The following is a 16519-nucleotide window of genomic DNA, read 5'->3' as shown; positions in this document are numbered from 1 at the left end:
GACAGTAACACAGTAATAGTGGGGGACTTTAACACCTCACTTACACCAATGGACAGATCATCAAAAATGAAAATAAATAAGGAAACAGAAGCTTTAAGTAACACAATAGACCAGATAGATTTAATTGATATATATAGGACATTCCACCCAAAAATAGCAGATTACACTTTATTCTCAAGTGAGCATGGAACATTCTCCAGGATAGATCACATCTTGAGTCACAAATCAAGCCTCAGTAAATTTAAGAAAATTGAAATCATATCAAGCATATTTTCTGACCACAACGCTATGAGATTTGAAATGAATTACAGGGAAAATAATGTAGTAAACACAAGCTTATATGAAGAGATCAATCACAAGCACTGAAATTGAAACTGTGATTAGAAATCTTCCAACAAACAAAATCCAGGACCAGATGGCTTCACAGGTGAATTCTGTCAAACATTTAGAGAATAGCTAACACCATCCTTCTCAAACTCTTCCAAAAATTTGCAGAGGAAGGGACACTCCCAAACTCATTCTATGAGGCCACCATCACCCTGATACCAAAACCAGACAAAGATACTACAAAAAAAGAAAATTACAGACCAATATCACTGATGAATATAGATGCAAAAATCCTCAACAGAATTCTAGGAAACAGAATCCAACAACACATTCAAAGGATCATACCATGGTCAAGTGGGATTTATCCCAGGGATACAAGGATTCTTCAACATGCGCAAATCAATCAATGGGATACACCATATTAACAAATTGAAGAAGAAAAACCATATGATCATCTTAGTAGATGCAGAAAAAGCTTTTGACAAAATTTAACACCCATTTATGATAAAAACTCTCCAGAAAGTGGGCATAGAGGGAACCTACTTCAACATAATAAAGGCCATATATGACAAACCCACAGCAAACATCATTCTCAATGGTGAAAAACTGAAAGCATTTCCTCTAAGATCAGGAACAAGACAAGGATGTCCACTCTCACCACTGTTATTCAACATAGTTTTGGAAGTCCTAGCAATGGCAATCAGAGATGAAAAAGAAATAAAAGGAATACAGATTGGAAGAGAGGAAGTAAAACTGTTACTGTTTGCATATGACATGATACTATACATAGAGAATCCTAAAGATGTCACCAGAAAACTACTAGAGCTAATCAATGCATTTGGTAAAGTTGCAGGATACAAAATTAATGCACTGAAATCTCTTGCATTCCTATACACCAATGATGAAAAATCTGAAAGAGAAATTAAGCAAACACTCCCATTTACCATTGCAACAAAAAGAATAAAATACCTAGGATTAAACCTACCTAGGGAGACAAAAGACCTGTATGCAGAAAACTATAAGAACTGATGAACGAAATTAAAGATGATACCAACAGATGGGGAGATATACCATGTTCTTGGATTCGAAGAATCAATATTGTGAAAATGACTGTACTACCCAAAGCAATCTACAGATTCAATGCAATCCCTATCAAATTGCAAATTACAGAAATAGAACAAAAAAATCTTAAAATTTGTATGGAGACACAAAAGACCTCGAATAGCCAAAGGAGTCTTCAGGGAAAAAAAGCAGAGCTGGAGGAAACAGACTCCTTGACTTCAGACTATACTACAGAGGTACAATAATCAAGACAATATGGTACTGGCACAAGAACAGAAACATAGATCAACGGAACAAGACAGAAAGCCCAGAGATAAACCCACGCACCTATGGTCAACTAATCTATGACAAAGGAGGCAAGGATATACAATGGAGAAAGGACAGTCTCTTCAGTAAGTGGTGCTGGAAAACTGGACAACTACATGTAAAAGAATGAATGTAGAACACTGCCTAACACCATACACAAAAATAAACTCAAAATGTATTACAGACCTACATGTAAGACTGGGCACTATAAAACTCTTAGAGAAAAACATAGGAAGAACACTCTTTGACATAAATCACAGCAAGATCTTTTTTGATCCACCTCCTAGAGTAATGGAAATAAAAACAAAAATAAACAAATCGGACCTAATGAAACTTAAAAGCTTTTGCAGAGGAAAGGAAACCATAAACAAGATGAATAGACAGCCCTCAGAATGGGAGAAAATATTTGAAAACGAATCAACGGACAAAGGATTAATCTCCAAAATATATAAACAGCTCATGCAGCTCAATATGAAAAAAACAAACAACCCAATCCAAATATGGGCAGAAGACCTAAATAGACATTTCTCCAAAGAAGACATACAGATGGCCAAGAAGCACATGAAAAGCTGCTCAACATCACTAATTATTAGAGAAATGCAAATCAAACCTACAATGAGGTATCACCTCACATCAGCTAGAATGGGCATCATCAGAAAATCTACAAACAACAAATGCTGGAGAGGGTGTGGAGAAAAGGGAACCCTCTTGCACTGTTGGTGGGAATGTAAATTGATACAGCCACTATGGAGAACAGTTTGGAGGTTCCTTAAAAAACTAAAAGTAGAATTACCATATGATCCAGCAATCCCACTACTGGGCATATACCCAGAGAAAACCATAATTCAAAAAGACACATGCACTCCAATGTTCATTGCAGCACTATTTACAATAGCCAGGTCATGGAAGCAACCTAAATGCCCATCGACAGATGAATGGATAAAGAAGATGTGTTACATGTATAAAATGGCATATTACTCAGCCATAAAAAGGAACGAAATTGGGTCATTTGTTGAGACGTGGGTGGATCTAGAGACTGTCATATATAGTGAAGTAAGTCAGAAAAAGAAAAACAAATATCGTGTATTGACGCATATATGTGGAACCTAGAAAAATGGTACAGATGAACCAGTTTGCAGGGCAGAAATTGAGACACAGATGTAGAGAACAAACGTATGGACACCAGCGGGGAAAGCCGCGGGAGTGGGGGGTGGTGGTGGTGTGATGAATTGGGAGATTGGGATTGACATGTATACACTGATGTGTATAAAACTGATAACTTAGAAGAACCTGCTGTATAAAAAAGTAAATAAAATTTAAAAATTAAAAAAATAATATTTGTGAAGATCACACATGCTGTAGCTTCATTATTTTAAGTTTGATGATACTTTATTTTCACAATGAATTGTTCTTTATTAATGAAAGAAATGAAGTTCTTAGAAATTAAAATTTAAAATTCTAATTTTGAATAGTGGACTTAAGCGAATTTGCCTGCTGCTTGAACCCCTGTGTATCACTTACATTCTTGGCTAAGGTCCCCAGTCTGGGTCTTGTACTTGGTTCAGGATTTTGCCAAATAAATCGTATGCTACATCTTCTACACCTTTCCTGTGCTGGCTTCTTGCCCCTCCACTGCTGCCCTCTCTTGCAGTCAGTCCTCCACGTAGCAAAAAGTGTAATCTACCAAATTTGAATCTCTTTCAAATTATATTTATGTTTGTTTTTTCTCTAATGATAACCAAGCACCTTCTTCTATGTTGTAACTCCCAGTATTCAGTTAAATGTGAAAACCTATATTCTTCTCTTTCTGGCCTTCCCTAATTCATATACTGATAAAATTCTCATCAGTTATACTGTCCTTTTTTTTTTTTTCGGTACGCGGGCCTCTCACTGTTGTGGCCTCTCCCATTGCGGAGCACAGGCCCCAGACGCGCAGGCTCAGCGGCCATGGCTCACGGGCCCAGCCGCTCCGCGGTACGCAGAATCCTCCCGGACCGGGGCACGAACCCGTGTCCCCTGCATCGGCAGGTGGACCCTCAACCACTGCGCCACCAGGGAAGCCCTATACTGTCCATTTTTGTTGTTGTTGTTATTCCTGTAGTCAGAAGCTAGAATTTGTGAATTTTACTGTCCTTTTTGGAAAGATATCATAGAAGCAAAAATTATTCTTTATTTTAGGAGAAAATTGGTAATGTATAACTGAAAGAAGGCAACAGAAGTAATATATACCTAGTATCAGTAATTACTTTAAAAAGTTAAGTACTGTTTTAAAATCTAAATATGAAAAAAAGGAAAACTTGAAGTACCCAGTTTTTATATGTTGCAGTCACTTGGCAGGAGTGCCTGAGAATTGAGTGCTCCAAATTTCAAGACTTAAGCCAGAAGTTATTAATACTTTTGCCTGAATCTGCACTTAAGAAGAGATTCATGTTACTGGAATTTTTACTCTATTAAAATAAAAAACAGTCAAAATTAAAAATAAATCCCATAAGGCTTCTTATTACAATAGGTAACTTAAACAATTACCAACATTAGTTATGAAGATGGTATGTTTGAACAACTTTGAAAAGATGGATACACCTAAGTTATAATGTGGTACCTTTCTCACTAAAGCTTTAGGTTCTCTTTTATTATCTCAGTCTAGATTCCCAGCTTGGAATCAGAAGCCTCTCTTCTGGTTGTCCTTCACTGCCATCTGACCCACACTCAGTATCCCTTTGGCTATTTATTATCCCATTCCCAATTATCTTTTCATCCATAAGCATTCATTCATTCACGCAATAAACATTTACCAAGCCCCTTAGATATGCCAGGCGCTATGTTAATCATATGTAGACAGGTAACTGCAGCACAGTATGAATGGGGAGAAAAGAGTACAAGTGACAGAACAGTCGGATATATAAAGGAAATAGCTAGGATTTATCCAAGGTACAGGGTTAACTCTCAGGGAAGTTATATTGTCAAAGTCTAAGATATGTTAATACAAAGGATGTGATTAAGTAGGATTGATTTGGAGTAGCATCTTATATAGTAGAGAGGGTGTGGCAGCAGAAGTTTTCTTGCAGGTCGCTTTCCTAAGAGTCTGACTAAAAGAATCCCATTGACCTTTTGATATGGAGCAAAGGTTCATCTCCTTGGCAGTAGCTGCAAAGGTATCAGGGCTCACCTCCAGAGAAACTGAAAAGCTGAACAGGAAACGGAAGTTGATCTAAAATATTCCTGGAGCTGGCCATTCCTCAGAGACCAGTACAGTTCCCAGAGCTCATTCCAGGCATAGAGTGAAGTTTGACTCATTCTTGTTTCTATCAACAGGCTATGACTAGACTTTGGTTAGGATTAGCTTAGTTGGTTTCATGAAGTTCTAGCAGTAGGCAACCACTGAATTTATTGATAACTAGTGGATCTCTATAGCAGAGAGAGTCTAGAATGAGGCATCAGGGAGACCTGGTAAATAGCAGCTTAATACCAAGCACTGGAGTGGGGAGCTTAGCACGCGCTGTAGTTCCAGGGGAGCTACTAAAGGATCGGGAGAAGGTCTCAGGCACAGGTAGGAAATCAGGTACTGGAACTGGGAAATAAAGGATGGATTCTGATGATAAGAATCAAATCAGGAGCTCAGTTCCTGGTCCCAGAACAAGACAGACACCATCACCCAAATCTCTGGCCTTAAAATCTTTGGACACCTCCAACTTGAGACAGGATTGGTTCCAGAGACTGATGTGAAGCAACTACAAATAGTCCTTAAGTATCTTCAACCTCAGATGGTGAGAGGAAGAGGGAGTCAAGGACACTATTTCAGTATCAGAGTTCTCACAATAAAGACTCTGGTTCTTACAAAAAACAGGGAAAACTTGAATTCAAGGTACAAATAATATTAATTGAATTCAATCTCTCTTTTTTTTAACAATGTCTTTTTTTTTTTTTGGCTGCGTCGGGTCTTCATTGCTGTGCGTGGGCTTTCTCTAGTTGCCGTGAGCGGGGGCTGCTCTTCATTGCAGTGCACGGCTTCTCATTGCGGTGGCTTCTCTTGTGGAGCACGGGCTCTAGGCACATGGGCTTCAGTAGTTGTGGCACGTGGGCTTCAGTAGTTGTGGCTTGCGGGTTCTAGAGCACAGGCTCAGTAGTTGTGGCACACAGGCTTAGTTGCCCCGCGGCATGTGGGATCTTCCCAGACCAGGGCTCGAACCTGTGTCCCCTGCATTGGCAGGTGGATTCTTAACTACTGCGCAACCAGGGAAGTCCTGAATTCAATCTTTTAAGAAGTTTTAATTAGAGCAAAATTTTTAGATCGATAATTAATAAACTCCGTGGTTTGATGTTCTACTTATTGCCTGACAAAAATTACGTTTCAGTCTTCCTGCATTTAAGAGGTTTCTCAATGGGTCTGCTGATAATAACAAAAACTAAACAAAAAACAAAGAAAGAAGGCAAGAGTACATGCAGAAAAAGGATTTCACCTTATAAAGTAGGCCATTTTAAAGAGGCATCTTCAGGAAAAAAATGGAACGTGGAAACTGTGTTGTATTTACTTTGGAGAGATTACTTCTTAGAAGCTAAACTAGCTGGTCTTCAGCTCCATCTGTACTTCTACTGCCCTCCAGCTTCTTAGAGACTATTTCTTCTTCTAGCCGTTATAAGCCTACAGGTTTTCTCTTTACTATTTCTTAACGATTTAAAGGCTGTCACTTCCTCAGCTTCCCAAATATTTGTGTGTGTGTGTGTTTTTTAAGATGTTGGGGGTAGGAGTTTATTAATTAATTAATTTTTGCTGTGTTGGGTGTTCGTTTCTGTGCGAGGGCTTTCTCAAGTTGTGGCAAGCGGGGGCCACTCTTCATCGCGGTGCACGGGCCTCTCACTGTCGCGGCCTTTCTTGTTGCGGAGCACAGGCTCCAGATGCGCAGGCTCAGTAGTTGTGGCTCACAGGCCTAGTTGCTCCGCGGCATGTGGGATCCTCCCAGACCAGAGCTCGAACCCGTGTCCCCTGCATTGGCAGGAAGATTCTCAACCACTGCGCCACCAGGGAAGCCCCCAAATATTTGTTTTTTAATTTGACTGTCAACCTATAGAAATTAAGAATTTTTCTTAAATGAACATGACTTGTATAACACATGTCAGTCTCTTCCCTGTGGTTCACAAATGGTCTAGTTATACTTTACCACTTTTGAAAGGCTTATTTTTTAGGTACATAATATTGGATTTATAATAAAGATTTACATTTTAGCAATTAATGTCTTAACAACTAAATGGATATAATTCAGGTTTTTTGCTTTCTGGTTAATTTTCCCTCTCGCCTTAGGTACATTATACTTATTGATGACTTTTAACTGTATTGGCAATTTATGATGTAAAAAGTATAATTTACTGAAACAGTACATATTATAAAAGATGTTTAGATTAATTTTAGGTTTTGGAAATTGACTTTTAAAAGATATACTTGAGATATATATATATATATATTTTTTTGGCCTTGCTGCACAGCATGCGGGATCTTAGTTCCCTGACCAGGGATTGAACCCAGGCCTCCGGGCCCCCTGTGGTGGAAGGGCGGAGTCCTAAGGGAATTCCCAAGATATACTGGATTTAGATGAGCAAAAAAGGTATTAAAGTAGATCGGCCAGTGAATACTGGTGTAATTAACCTGCTCCTTGTAATATAAGGATCATACCCACAGATTCAGGCCAGTATGCTCGAGGGAAATGGTTGTATTTGTTTTTTGAAAGGCTCAGAACATTAACATGATACAAGATTGTTGTCATTGCCAAGAGGATTAGAAAACCAGTTTGAGTATCATTTTCTACCTTTATTTATTGATTCTTGCTTCTGAGTGTTCATAGTAGTGATGTTAAAATAACTTCAGAAGGTTTAGATTTTTTAAACTTTGGAAAGTTCAAAAGCAAAGCTGAATCTTTTAAAGGTCTGAATTCCTTCTGACCTTTGGTGGTCTACTGGCCTGAAGCTGTCCGTTTTCTCAGAGATTCTAGTAGGTCAGGTCAGGTGTCCTCAGCTGACCTTCATGGACTGCTGCTCCTTGTCAACCTCCAAAACACTGTAAAGTTTAACTTGGTTAGAACTCTACCACAGTAAAAAAAAAAAAAAAGAAAAATTATTCTTCATCTGTGCCATTAGAGCATTCATTAAGAAAATAGTCTGTTCATAAACTGCAGAGAAAGAGGCATGTAGACAACTGAAAGGTTTGAAAGTAGACATAATTAAACCAAGCTTATTTATTTATATTTGTCCCTAAAATAGTTTTAGACAAAGTTATCTTCCAATTGACTAATTATTTTATAATTAATTCTTTTGTATGTAGTAGGCACACACAAAGTGTCTGCTGAATGAATGAATTCACGTTAGCTCAGTAGTTGATATTAAATATTCATCTTGGAAACCAAAAATAGTTAAAAGATAATGTAAATAGTATAGAGTTTTGTCCAATTCCTTTTGAGTTTTTGTTTGGGGATTTCTGTTTATGCTTCTACTTGCCCAACACATTTTAATTTTTGGTAGGGGACCATATTTATGTTGTTATTCTGGTAGAAAGGTAAAAAAACAAGAGGACCAAATGATCTCTGAAGACCATTCTAATTCTAAACTCATTTATTTTCAGTGACCAAAGGAGACTAGGTAAACACCCATTCCTGATTTAAGGTGGAAGATAATTATCAAAACCAATAGTAAACATTGCATTTAATGGCAATTCATTAAAAGCATTCTCTGCAAACTATGGAACAAGACAAGAATGCTTAATATTCCTGATATTATTCAACATCATTTTTAGAAACTTAAACCTTTAGTAATTAAGACAATGAAGATGAGGTTTAAATATTAAGAAGTAAAAGTTACAACTGTTACTATTTTGAAAGAACTTATGATTATCTACCTAGAAAATCCAAGAAAAAAGTTATTAAGATTAATGAAGGAATTTAGTAAGGTTAGTTGGATACAAAGCAAATTACTAGTCAGTAGCTTTCCCATTCATCAGAAATAACCAATTGAAAATATAATAGCAATAAAAGGTTCCATTCACAATTACAGAGAAACTATGAAATGTATGAGTAAATCTACCAAATTTTTTAAAAAACTTATATGAGAAAACTGTAAAACTTTACTGAAAGATGTAGTTGAAGACCTGAATAAATAGACATCCGTGTTCCCAGTTGGGAAAAATCAAGTCATCCTAAATTACACCAAAATTCAATGTCCTCCCAAACAAAATATCAGTGGGATTTTTTTTTTTTTTTTGGCCATGCTGTGTGGCATGGGGGATCTTAGTTCCCTGACCATGCCCCCTGCATTGGAATTGTGGAGTCTTAACCACTGGACTGCAGGGAAGTCCCTCAGTGGGGTTTTTAAAACAGAATTTCACATCTTAATTTCACAGTTCACTTAGAAGAAAAAATTGCATATCAATCAGCACCAATATTTTGAAAAGATTGACAGTAAGATGGAGTCTTGCTTTACATAATGTCAGAAACATAATCAAAAGCTATAGCAATTAAAGCAGTATGGCATTTGAGTATGAACAGGCAAATCAGTCAGTGTAAGAGAACAGAAAGTGTAAAAACCAACCCAGGGACTTCCCTGGTGGCACAGTGGTTGGGAGTCCACCTACCAATGCAGGGAACACAGGTTCAATCCCTGGTCCAGGAGGATCCCACATGCTGCGGAGCAGCTAAGTCTGTGTGCTCACCTCAACTAGAGAAAGCCTGAGCGTAGCAACGAAGACCCAATGCAGACACAAATTAAAATTAATTAATTAATTAATTTAAAAAAAACCCCAAGTATTGATTTCCTGTTCTGCTCTCTATCCCATCCCATCCTTCAGCCAGATGAGCTCAGTCCTCCCAGTTGATGATAAGTACACTGTTCTAGGATCAGGCCGGTTTACTGTGATCTCATGAGAAAATTGTTTTTTACTTTCTACAAGTCCATGGTTCATTTGAGCAGTGCCTGGGTGTATTATTACATTATGTGATTTATTACACTAAATTGATCAGAAGCAATGGAGGAAGCAACACAACTGCAGTAGCAGGAAGCCCATTTAAGCACCAAGGCTTTGGTTATCACTTTTATATGTAAATCATATTCTTCCCTTTTAGGATATATATTTTTTTGTCTGGGGCACAAACTATTCCCAAACTCCTCCCCACACCTTCTTTTAAGGTGATAAATAGACCAGTAGGCACCTACTGCCATTATCAAAAATGATGGGTACTTTTGCTAAGGCAACAAGAGGTAGAACTCATACGTACAGTGGAGTTTTAATGACAACCTTGAACTCAGATTTCTTCTGATACCGTTCCTTGGGTGTTTAAAGAATACAAATTGTTCCACAGTTCTGCCTTTTTCTTTTTCTTTCTTTCTCTTAATATAGGATGGATTAGAGGCAAAAACCATAGTCTATTACTGTAAAATTTTAGGGAAATAGTGAGTGCTTAAACAAAGGTAGTAACAGTGGGTGGATGTGAGACATTAGAAGGAGAACAACGGGCTTCATTAATTGATTGTTAGTAGACATTAAGGAGAAAGAGGAGTTGTCAGCATCAGCTCACAGGTGGATCAGATTCCCAGCTGCAGTGGTCAGACAGCTTTGGCGTGCTGGGACTGGGCTTAAGGAAGGAAAGTTTGATGAGAAAACACAGGCACCTCGTGAGCAGTAATGGCAGCACCAGGTAAGGGCAGAAGTCACAGATCAAGTCCATATTAGGTCATAGGAAATAGGCAAAAATCGTGGTTCTGGATGTTAGATTGAGGCATGACTTCAGATTGTGGTGCAGAAACAGTGAGTGCTCCCCACTCAGTGGTCCTCCAGGAAATTCAATGGAGATGAGTCATGGTTGATTGGGGCCACCTAGGTCCAAGGAAGTGGCTTAGCAAGAAGAAAGCAGGAGAGTAAACTGTGGTCACAGACAGTATTGGTTTCCCTGCCCAAAGAGGAAGAAGAAACTGCTGGGATATATATGCAGAAGGAGACTTAAGATGGTAGATTGATCCCTGAGGAATATTCAGGGAGGAGTATTCAGGGAGATTATCGCTTGTTATTGACACTGAGTGATTGAGTGTCTCCTTACCCATGGTAGAGCCAAAATAACTTCCCAATACAAATGGATTACCTGATATTGCTATTAATATACTGCTGAGCTAGCATATGTCTGGTACCAGGTTGCTTTATCTTTCTAAAGCACCATTTTCTTTGTGTCGTTGTTCCACTTAAGAATCTCCTAAAGCCATTTGCTTTCTGTCAGATTAAATCCTGGTGCTTTAGTCTTGCCTTCAGAAATTGATATCAATTTACCTACCCTTTTACATGAATGCAAATGTTCTGTTCCAGGAAGACTATTACTATCTTCAAATATGCCATGTAAACCTAGAATGCTCATATCTCTTCCTGACATTAAAATTCATATTTTCTTCTTCCTGAAGCTTCATATTAACCTCAATCTATTGTGCTTTTCTTCTATTTACTCTAACTTGACTTATTCTCTTTTCCATGTTTGTACCTTTTGTCTCTCCAAGTAGTATTTTGTCCCTCCATATAAATTGTATATTCCTTAAGGACTGAGATTGTAGATTCTCCCTATTTATACATGCCACTAAAAAATGGCATTAAAATTTTTCTTTTTAATTTTTTATTTGACTCCTGTAATTTTTTGAAAAGTCTTAGTCTTCAAAACAGTGGAAAAAGATTACTCATTTGCCTGGCTTTTCACTTAGTAAGGTGTAACTTAGAAATACAAAATGTAGTTTCCTTACTGAAACTTCTTATGGTTTGTTTGATACAACTTCTCAAAATATTAGATTTTTAAATAATTTTGACAATTTGTACATAATTTGCATAGTGACTTAGCAGACATAGAAGAGACAATAAAGAGATTAAGCCTGTCATCCTAAATAAGAATTATTTTCTGATATAATTTTTTATGAAATGTGTGAAAATATAATTTTTATATTGTTGCTAGTCATGTAAATTGCTATAAACTCCCTGGAGGCAGTTTGATAATATGTATGAAATGATTTTGTTTGACCAATCAAGTTTACTCCTAGGAGTTTACCCCAAGGAACTATTTGTAGATATATTTAAATATTTTCAAGGCTGGTCATTATAACATTGTTTTATAATAGTAAGGTACTATGAATTAACTAAATAGTCAACCAGTTAGAATTCATTAATTGTGTTAAGCTACAAACATTTACTATTAAATATTATATAGTTACTAAAAATGGTCTACTAGACTATTTAGTGACATGGAAAAATGACACATGATATATTAACACATTATTGACTGGAGGATTTTGTAGCCATAATACGTCCCTGGTCAAAAATGTGTTAATAAGTAAAAAGGATCAGATTACTGAACAGCATAGTATAACCCCCATTTTTTGCCAAAAAAGAAAACAAAAACAGATGTGTCTATAAAATTTTAAATTCTATCTTCTAAATTATATATAGTAACTATGCATTGCTTTTGGAATCAGGAAAAAATCATTTTATTAAAAAAGTTGTTATAGTTCAGAGAAAAAATAAATAATAGTGAGAAATTATTTATCTACAAGGAAAGATCTTTAAGTAAGACAAAAGGAGATCCCCTTCCCCCCATATACACACACTCTTGATTCTGCTCATCTTAACCTTAGGTAGAATTCAGAGTGAACATTGGTGGTAACTCTACTGTAGTGATGTAGACTTAGCAACTTCAGTTCGAATCTAAGCTCTACCACTAAGTGGTTTCCTTAGTGGTCGCCATGAACAGCCTATCACACTTTCCCTTTCTTCTTTTAGAAAATTAATAGACTACAATGAAAAGAGTTCAGATTAAATAAATAAGCCTATATAGAGAGTACATAGTAGGCATTCAGCAAGTGTTGGTGTTCCTTCTGAAGAAACTACTAGGTCAGAAATTTAATGTTCTCTGAGACTGAAACTGAAGAAATAAATCGCAGGTCCTTCAAAGTGCCAGTGTAAAGTCTTCAGAACCTTAATGATATTCATTGTGGGATCTTTTGAACATTAGTTCATTTTATTCATGTGGGTAATTATTTATAATATGATTAAGTTCTCCAGAAGACAATATTTTCACACTTTTTCATTTGTTCTGTTAATTCACTGTCAACATAATTGAAAACATTTATCATCTAAAAGGAGGTGTTACTTCACACAGTCCAGACTTACTTGCTTTCTTTACTTTAGGTTGCTGTTGGCAGAACAGACATTGAAGACCTAGATCTCTATGCAACATCTCGGGAAAGGCGATTTCGTTTGTTTGCTTCTGTAGAATGTGAAGGGCAGTTATTCATGACTCCATATGATTTTATTTTGGCTGTTACAACAGATGAGCCCAAATGTAAGTATATTTCTTCAGTTATCTCAATAATTTTATAAGATTTTTCTCTTGTCTCTAGTTTGTAAAAATGTGGAGCAGTATAAGTTTTAGAACAACTAAGCAAGCAATGTGGTGTTTCAAAAGATACTATGCTCTACAATGTTACCAGACTAATATTTCTTATCAACTCCTACTGGTATCTTTTCTGTTTTCAGAAATTTCTGTTGTTTCCTCTTTCTCAGTACATCCAACTAAACACTGCCTTACTCTTTATAATAGGTTCTTACTCTGCCAAGTCAGTTCTTATATCCAGTCTAAACAGAATAACTCAGAGGGCTGGCTCCAGTTAGACCTGGACAAAAATTCTTCCCATATCTCTTCTGAATATGTCATGGCTCCTGCAGTGTAAATATAAGTTAATTGTTTTTCACCTTTCCATGTGTTAGAGCAGTGGTTCTCAAATTTGGGGGCATTATGTACATTCTTGCAAAGTTACTTTAATGTCTGACTTTAATAGAAGCCATCTGGATTCTCATATCTGCTTTTGTGTTCAATTTGTTGCAATGTATTGTTTTTCAGGAAGTATCTGAACAAAATCTGCCTCACAAATATAGAAGTAGGGAAAGGGAAGAGTATTTCAGTAGCCTTTTAGATAATTGTAGATATTCTTCTTTGGTACTGTATCAATACTTGGCTAATGGTAGTTTCTTAAAGTTTAGCTGCAATGTGGACTTTGAAACTTTTTTGTTATCTGTTTTGTTAAAATACATCGGCCTACATTGCACTTTGAATGGATCTTTTTCCCTTATATAATCTTGTAACATCAACTGGAAAATGTTGGTTTATTAAATTATGCAGATCTTCCAAATGTTGACATATCTCATTAGACAATATTTTTTAAAAATCACATTCACTAATATTGTCATAATCGCATCAGAAAAGTTTTTACTTATTGGAAAGCTGTCAAATTCGTGTGTATACAAGTTTTCCAATATTCTGATTTTTACTTGAAATCTCAGATTTTATCATTAACAACAAATACTGTCAGTTTTCTTTAAGCAAGAAGCAACTTTGTTCATTTGTACAAAAATGTCTGCCAAATACCCAGGTCTAAATAACCATAATTTGTCTGTCAGTTATTCTTTCAAGTAAAAATTGGGTTCCATGAAAAAAAGGAACTAGTTCAGTTCACAACTCAAAAAATAATCAGAGTATTTTTTCTCAAGACAACCATAGTACTTTGGAAGGCAGCAGAAGTGCTTTTATGCACCTCTTCCCATTTCATCTCACAGAATATTAAATGACATGTAGTCAAGGACAACTATCAAATGGCAGGCACTGCACTAGGCACTGGAGATACAGTGGTGAGGGGAACGAAAGGTAAATGTTCTCCACCCTCATGGTGCTTGCAGTCTGGTGGAGGAAGCCAACACTGATCAACAAAATTTACATATAAACAACAAATTATAACTCAGTGCCATGAAAGAAAGTTTCTTGATTCTATGAGAGTGTAGTTTGGAGAAGTGACCTAGTCAGGTAGCTCAGAGAAATCTTCCTTGGGGAAATAAATATCACCATGAAATATGAAATCATAAGAGCTAGCTAGGTAAATGGGAAATCGGGAGTGGAGAATTTCAGCAGAAGAAACAGCGTGTGCTGAGGTGCCATGACAAGAAGGAGTGTGATACATTTGAGGAGTGGAAAAAAGATCTGGGTGGCTATAAGTGCAAAGAGCAAGGAGGAATATGGTATGTGGAATATGGGTAGGGCCAAATCATTCAGACTCTGTAAGCTGATATTAAACATTTTTGTTTTTATCCTAAAAGTAATGGAAAACTGTGGTAGTGGTTTAAGCTGCAGGAGAATTTGGTGTATTAAAAAACCAAATTCAGGGCTTCCCTGGTGGCGCAGTGGTTGAGAGTCTGCCTGCCGAAGCAGGGACCACGGGTTCGTGCCCCGGTCCGGGAAGATCCCACGTGCCGCGGAGCGGCTGGGCCCGTGAGCCATGGCCGCTGAGCCTGCGCGTCCGGAGCCTGTGCTCCGCAACGGAGAGGCCACAACAGTGAGAGGCCCGCGTACCGCAAAAAAAAAAAAACCAAAAAACCAAATTCAACTAAGTAAATTTTCAAGATTTTATTGGCTTTATTCAACGATTAATGAATTGAGCAGCATCCAATCTAGCAAATATAAAGGGGCTCTGAGGAGCTGTACAAAATGAAAGGCCTTTTATAGGCAGAAGGAAGCAGGAACAAGTAAGTTATATTAGGCCAGAAAAAGCAGGTTGATTATTGTGAGGTCACTTGCCTTCGGGAGATGGTAGGGGTCTGTCAGACAGATGACCTAACTGCTGCTGATCAGGTGATTCCTGATGACTGATTTAAGATTCCACGTGGGAGATAACTGACACTGTAATTAAGTCTCAGTTGGGTGACATGGGGCTTAGCATAGGCAACTCCATTTTGGGCCTGTTGTCTTGTTTTCAGCAGGTGCCTGCCATGATTATATTGTGTTTTGAAAGATCTCAGGGTGGAGACAGATTACAGAGGTCCAGAGTGGCCATGAGCAGATCAGAGAGGAGACTATTGTCCAAGCATCAGAAGCTTCTAACAATGGTGGCAATGGTAATGATGGAGTAGTGAGTACTAAGGATTTCTGGTTGGTTTAACTGGATGGATGGCAGTAGGGACTGGCGTTAAAGGGAAAAATCACAACTTCAGTTTTGGACATGATGTAGTTAAATGCCTCAGATTTGTAAAAGAGGAGATATCAAGGAGGCAGTAGGATCTAGCTCTTGATCATTGATTTCAATTCACTGAAAATCATCGTACCAAATAATTAGTTGTTTGATAATCTGCTTGAAACTGTCAAATGAATGCCTTAAGTTAGGTTAAAACAATTATAGCCATCTCTTCTTCAGAGATAGAGTTATGGCAAAACCAAGCTTAAAATAAATCCTCCAGGACTAATGGAAGCATGGTTACTGTAGTTGATAATATTGTACAGCATTGTATAATTAAAACTTGCTAAGAGAACAGATCTTAAACATTCTCAACAAAAAAGGTAACTGAGGTGAAAGAAAAATGTATAAAAGTTCAAAAAATTCAATCTTCGGTAATTTGACAAATTGGTTACTTCACACATTAGCTTTTAATGAATTAATTTTTGATGCTTTGGATTATTTCCATTGGAGATCGGGGGGAAAGCTGGGAAGAGGTATGTGTTTGGGATTCATCTGTACATGATTGGTAATTAATGCAATGTGTATGGATGAGATTGCCTAGGAAGGTGGCATAGTATGAGAATAAAGGTGACAGTAGCGATACAAAAGGCTAGAGTTTAAGTAGGGCTCTTTTTTTGGAGAATTTGAAGTCTGTGGTAAGAATTGTATCTCTCTGTGCTTTTTTGGTTCCCGTTCCCTCACCCCCTCCCTCCCACTTCCTTCAAGAAATATTTATTGAGTACTTACCATGTGCCAGATAAACATATTCTGCCTTGGAATTGGT

General features: G+C 37.3%; 1 protein-coding gene across 1 annotated transcript in view; it reads left to right on the top strand.

Annotated features, from left to right (window-relative positions):
• Positions 1–16519, top strand: part of MICU3 (mitochondrial calcium uptake 3) — a 96269-nt gene that overhangs the window by 25166 nt on the left and 54584 nt on the right. The window contains exon 2 of the mRNA XM_024759872.1: positions 12884–13037. Coding sequence (XP_024615640.1) covers positions 12884–13037 — 154 coding nt within the window. The remainder of the gene's footprint in view (positions 1–12883; positions 13038–16519) is intronic.

The sequence above is a fragment of the Neophocaena asiaeorientalis genome, unplaced genomic scaffold, assembly GCF_003031525.2.
Source record: "Neophocaena asiaeorientalis asiaeorientalis breed wild unplaced genomic scaffold, Neophocaena_asiaeorientalis_V1.1 scaffold521, whole genome shotgun sequence".
Classification (NCBI taxonomy): Eukaryota; Metazoa; Chordata; class Mammalia; order Artiodactyla; family Phocoenidae; genus Neophocaena; species Neophocaena asiaeorientalis.
The sequence above is the reverse complement of the archived record's forward strand: the minus strand, read 5'-3'. Positions and strand labels throughout refer to the sequence as shown.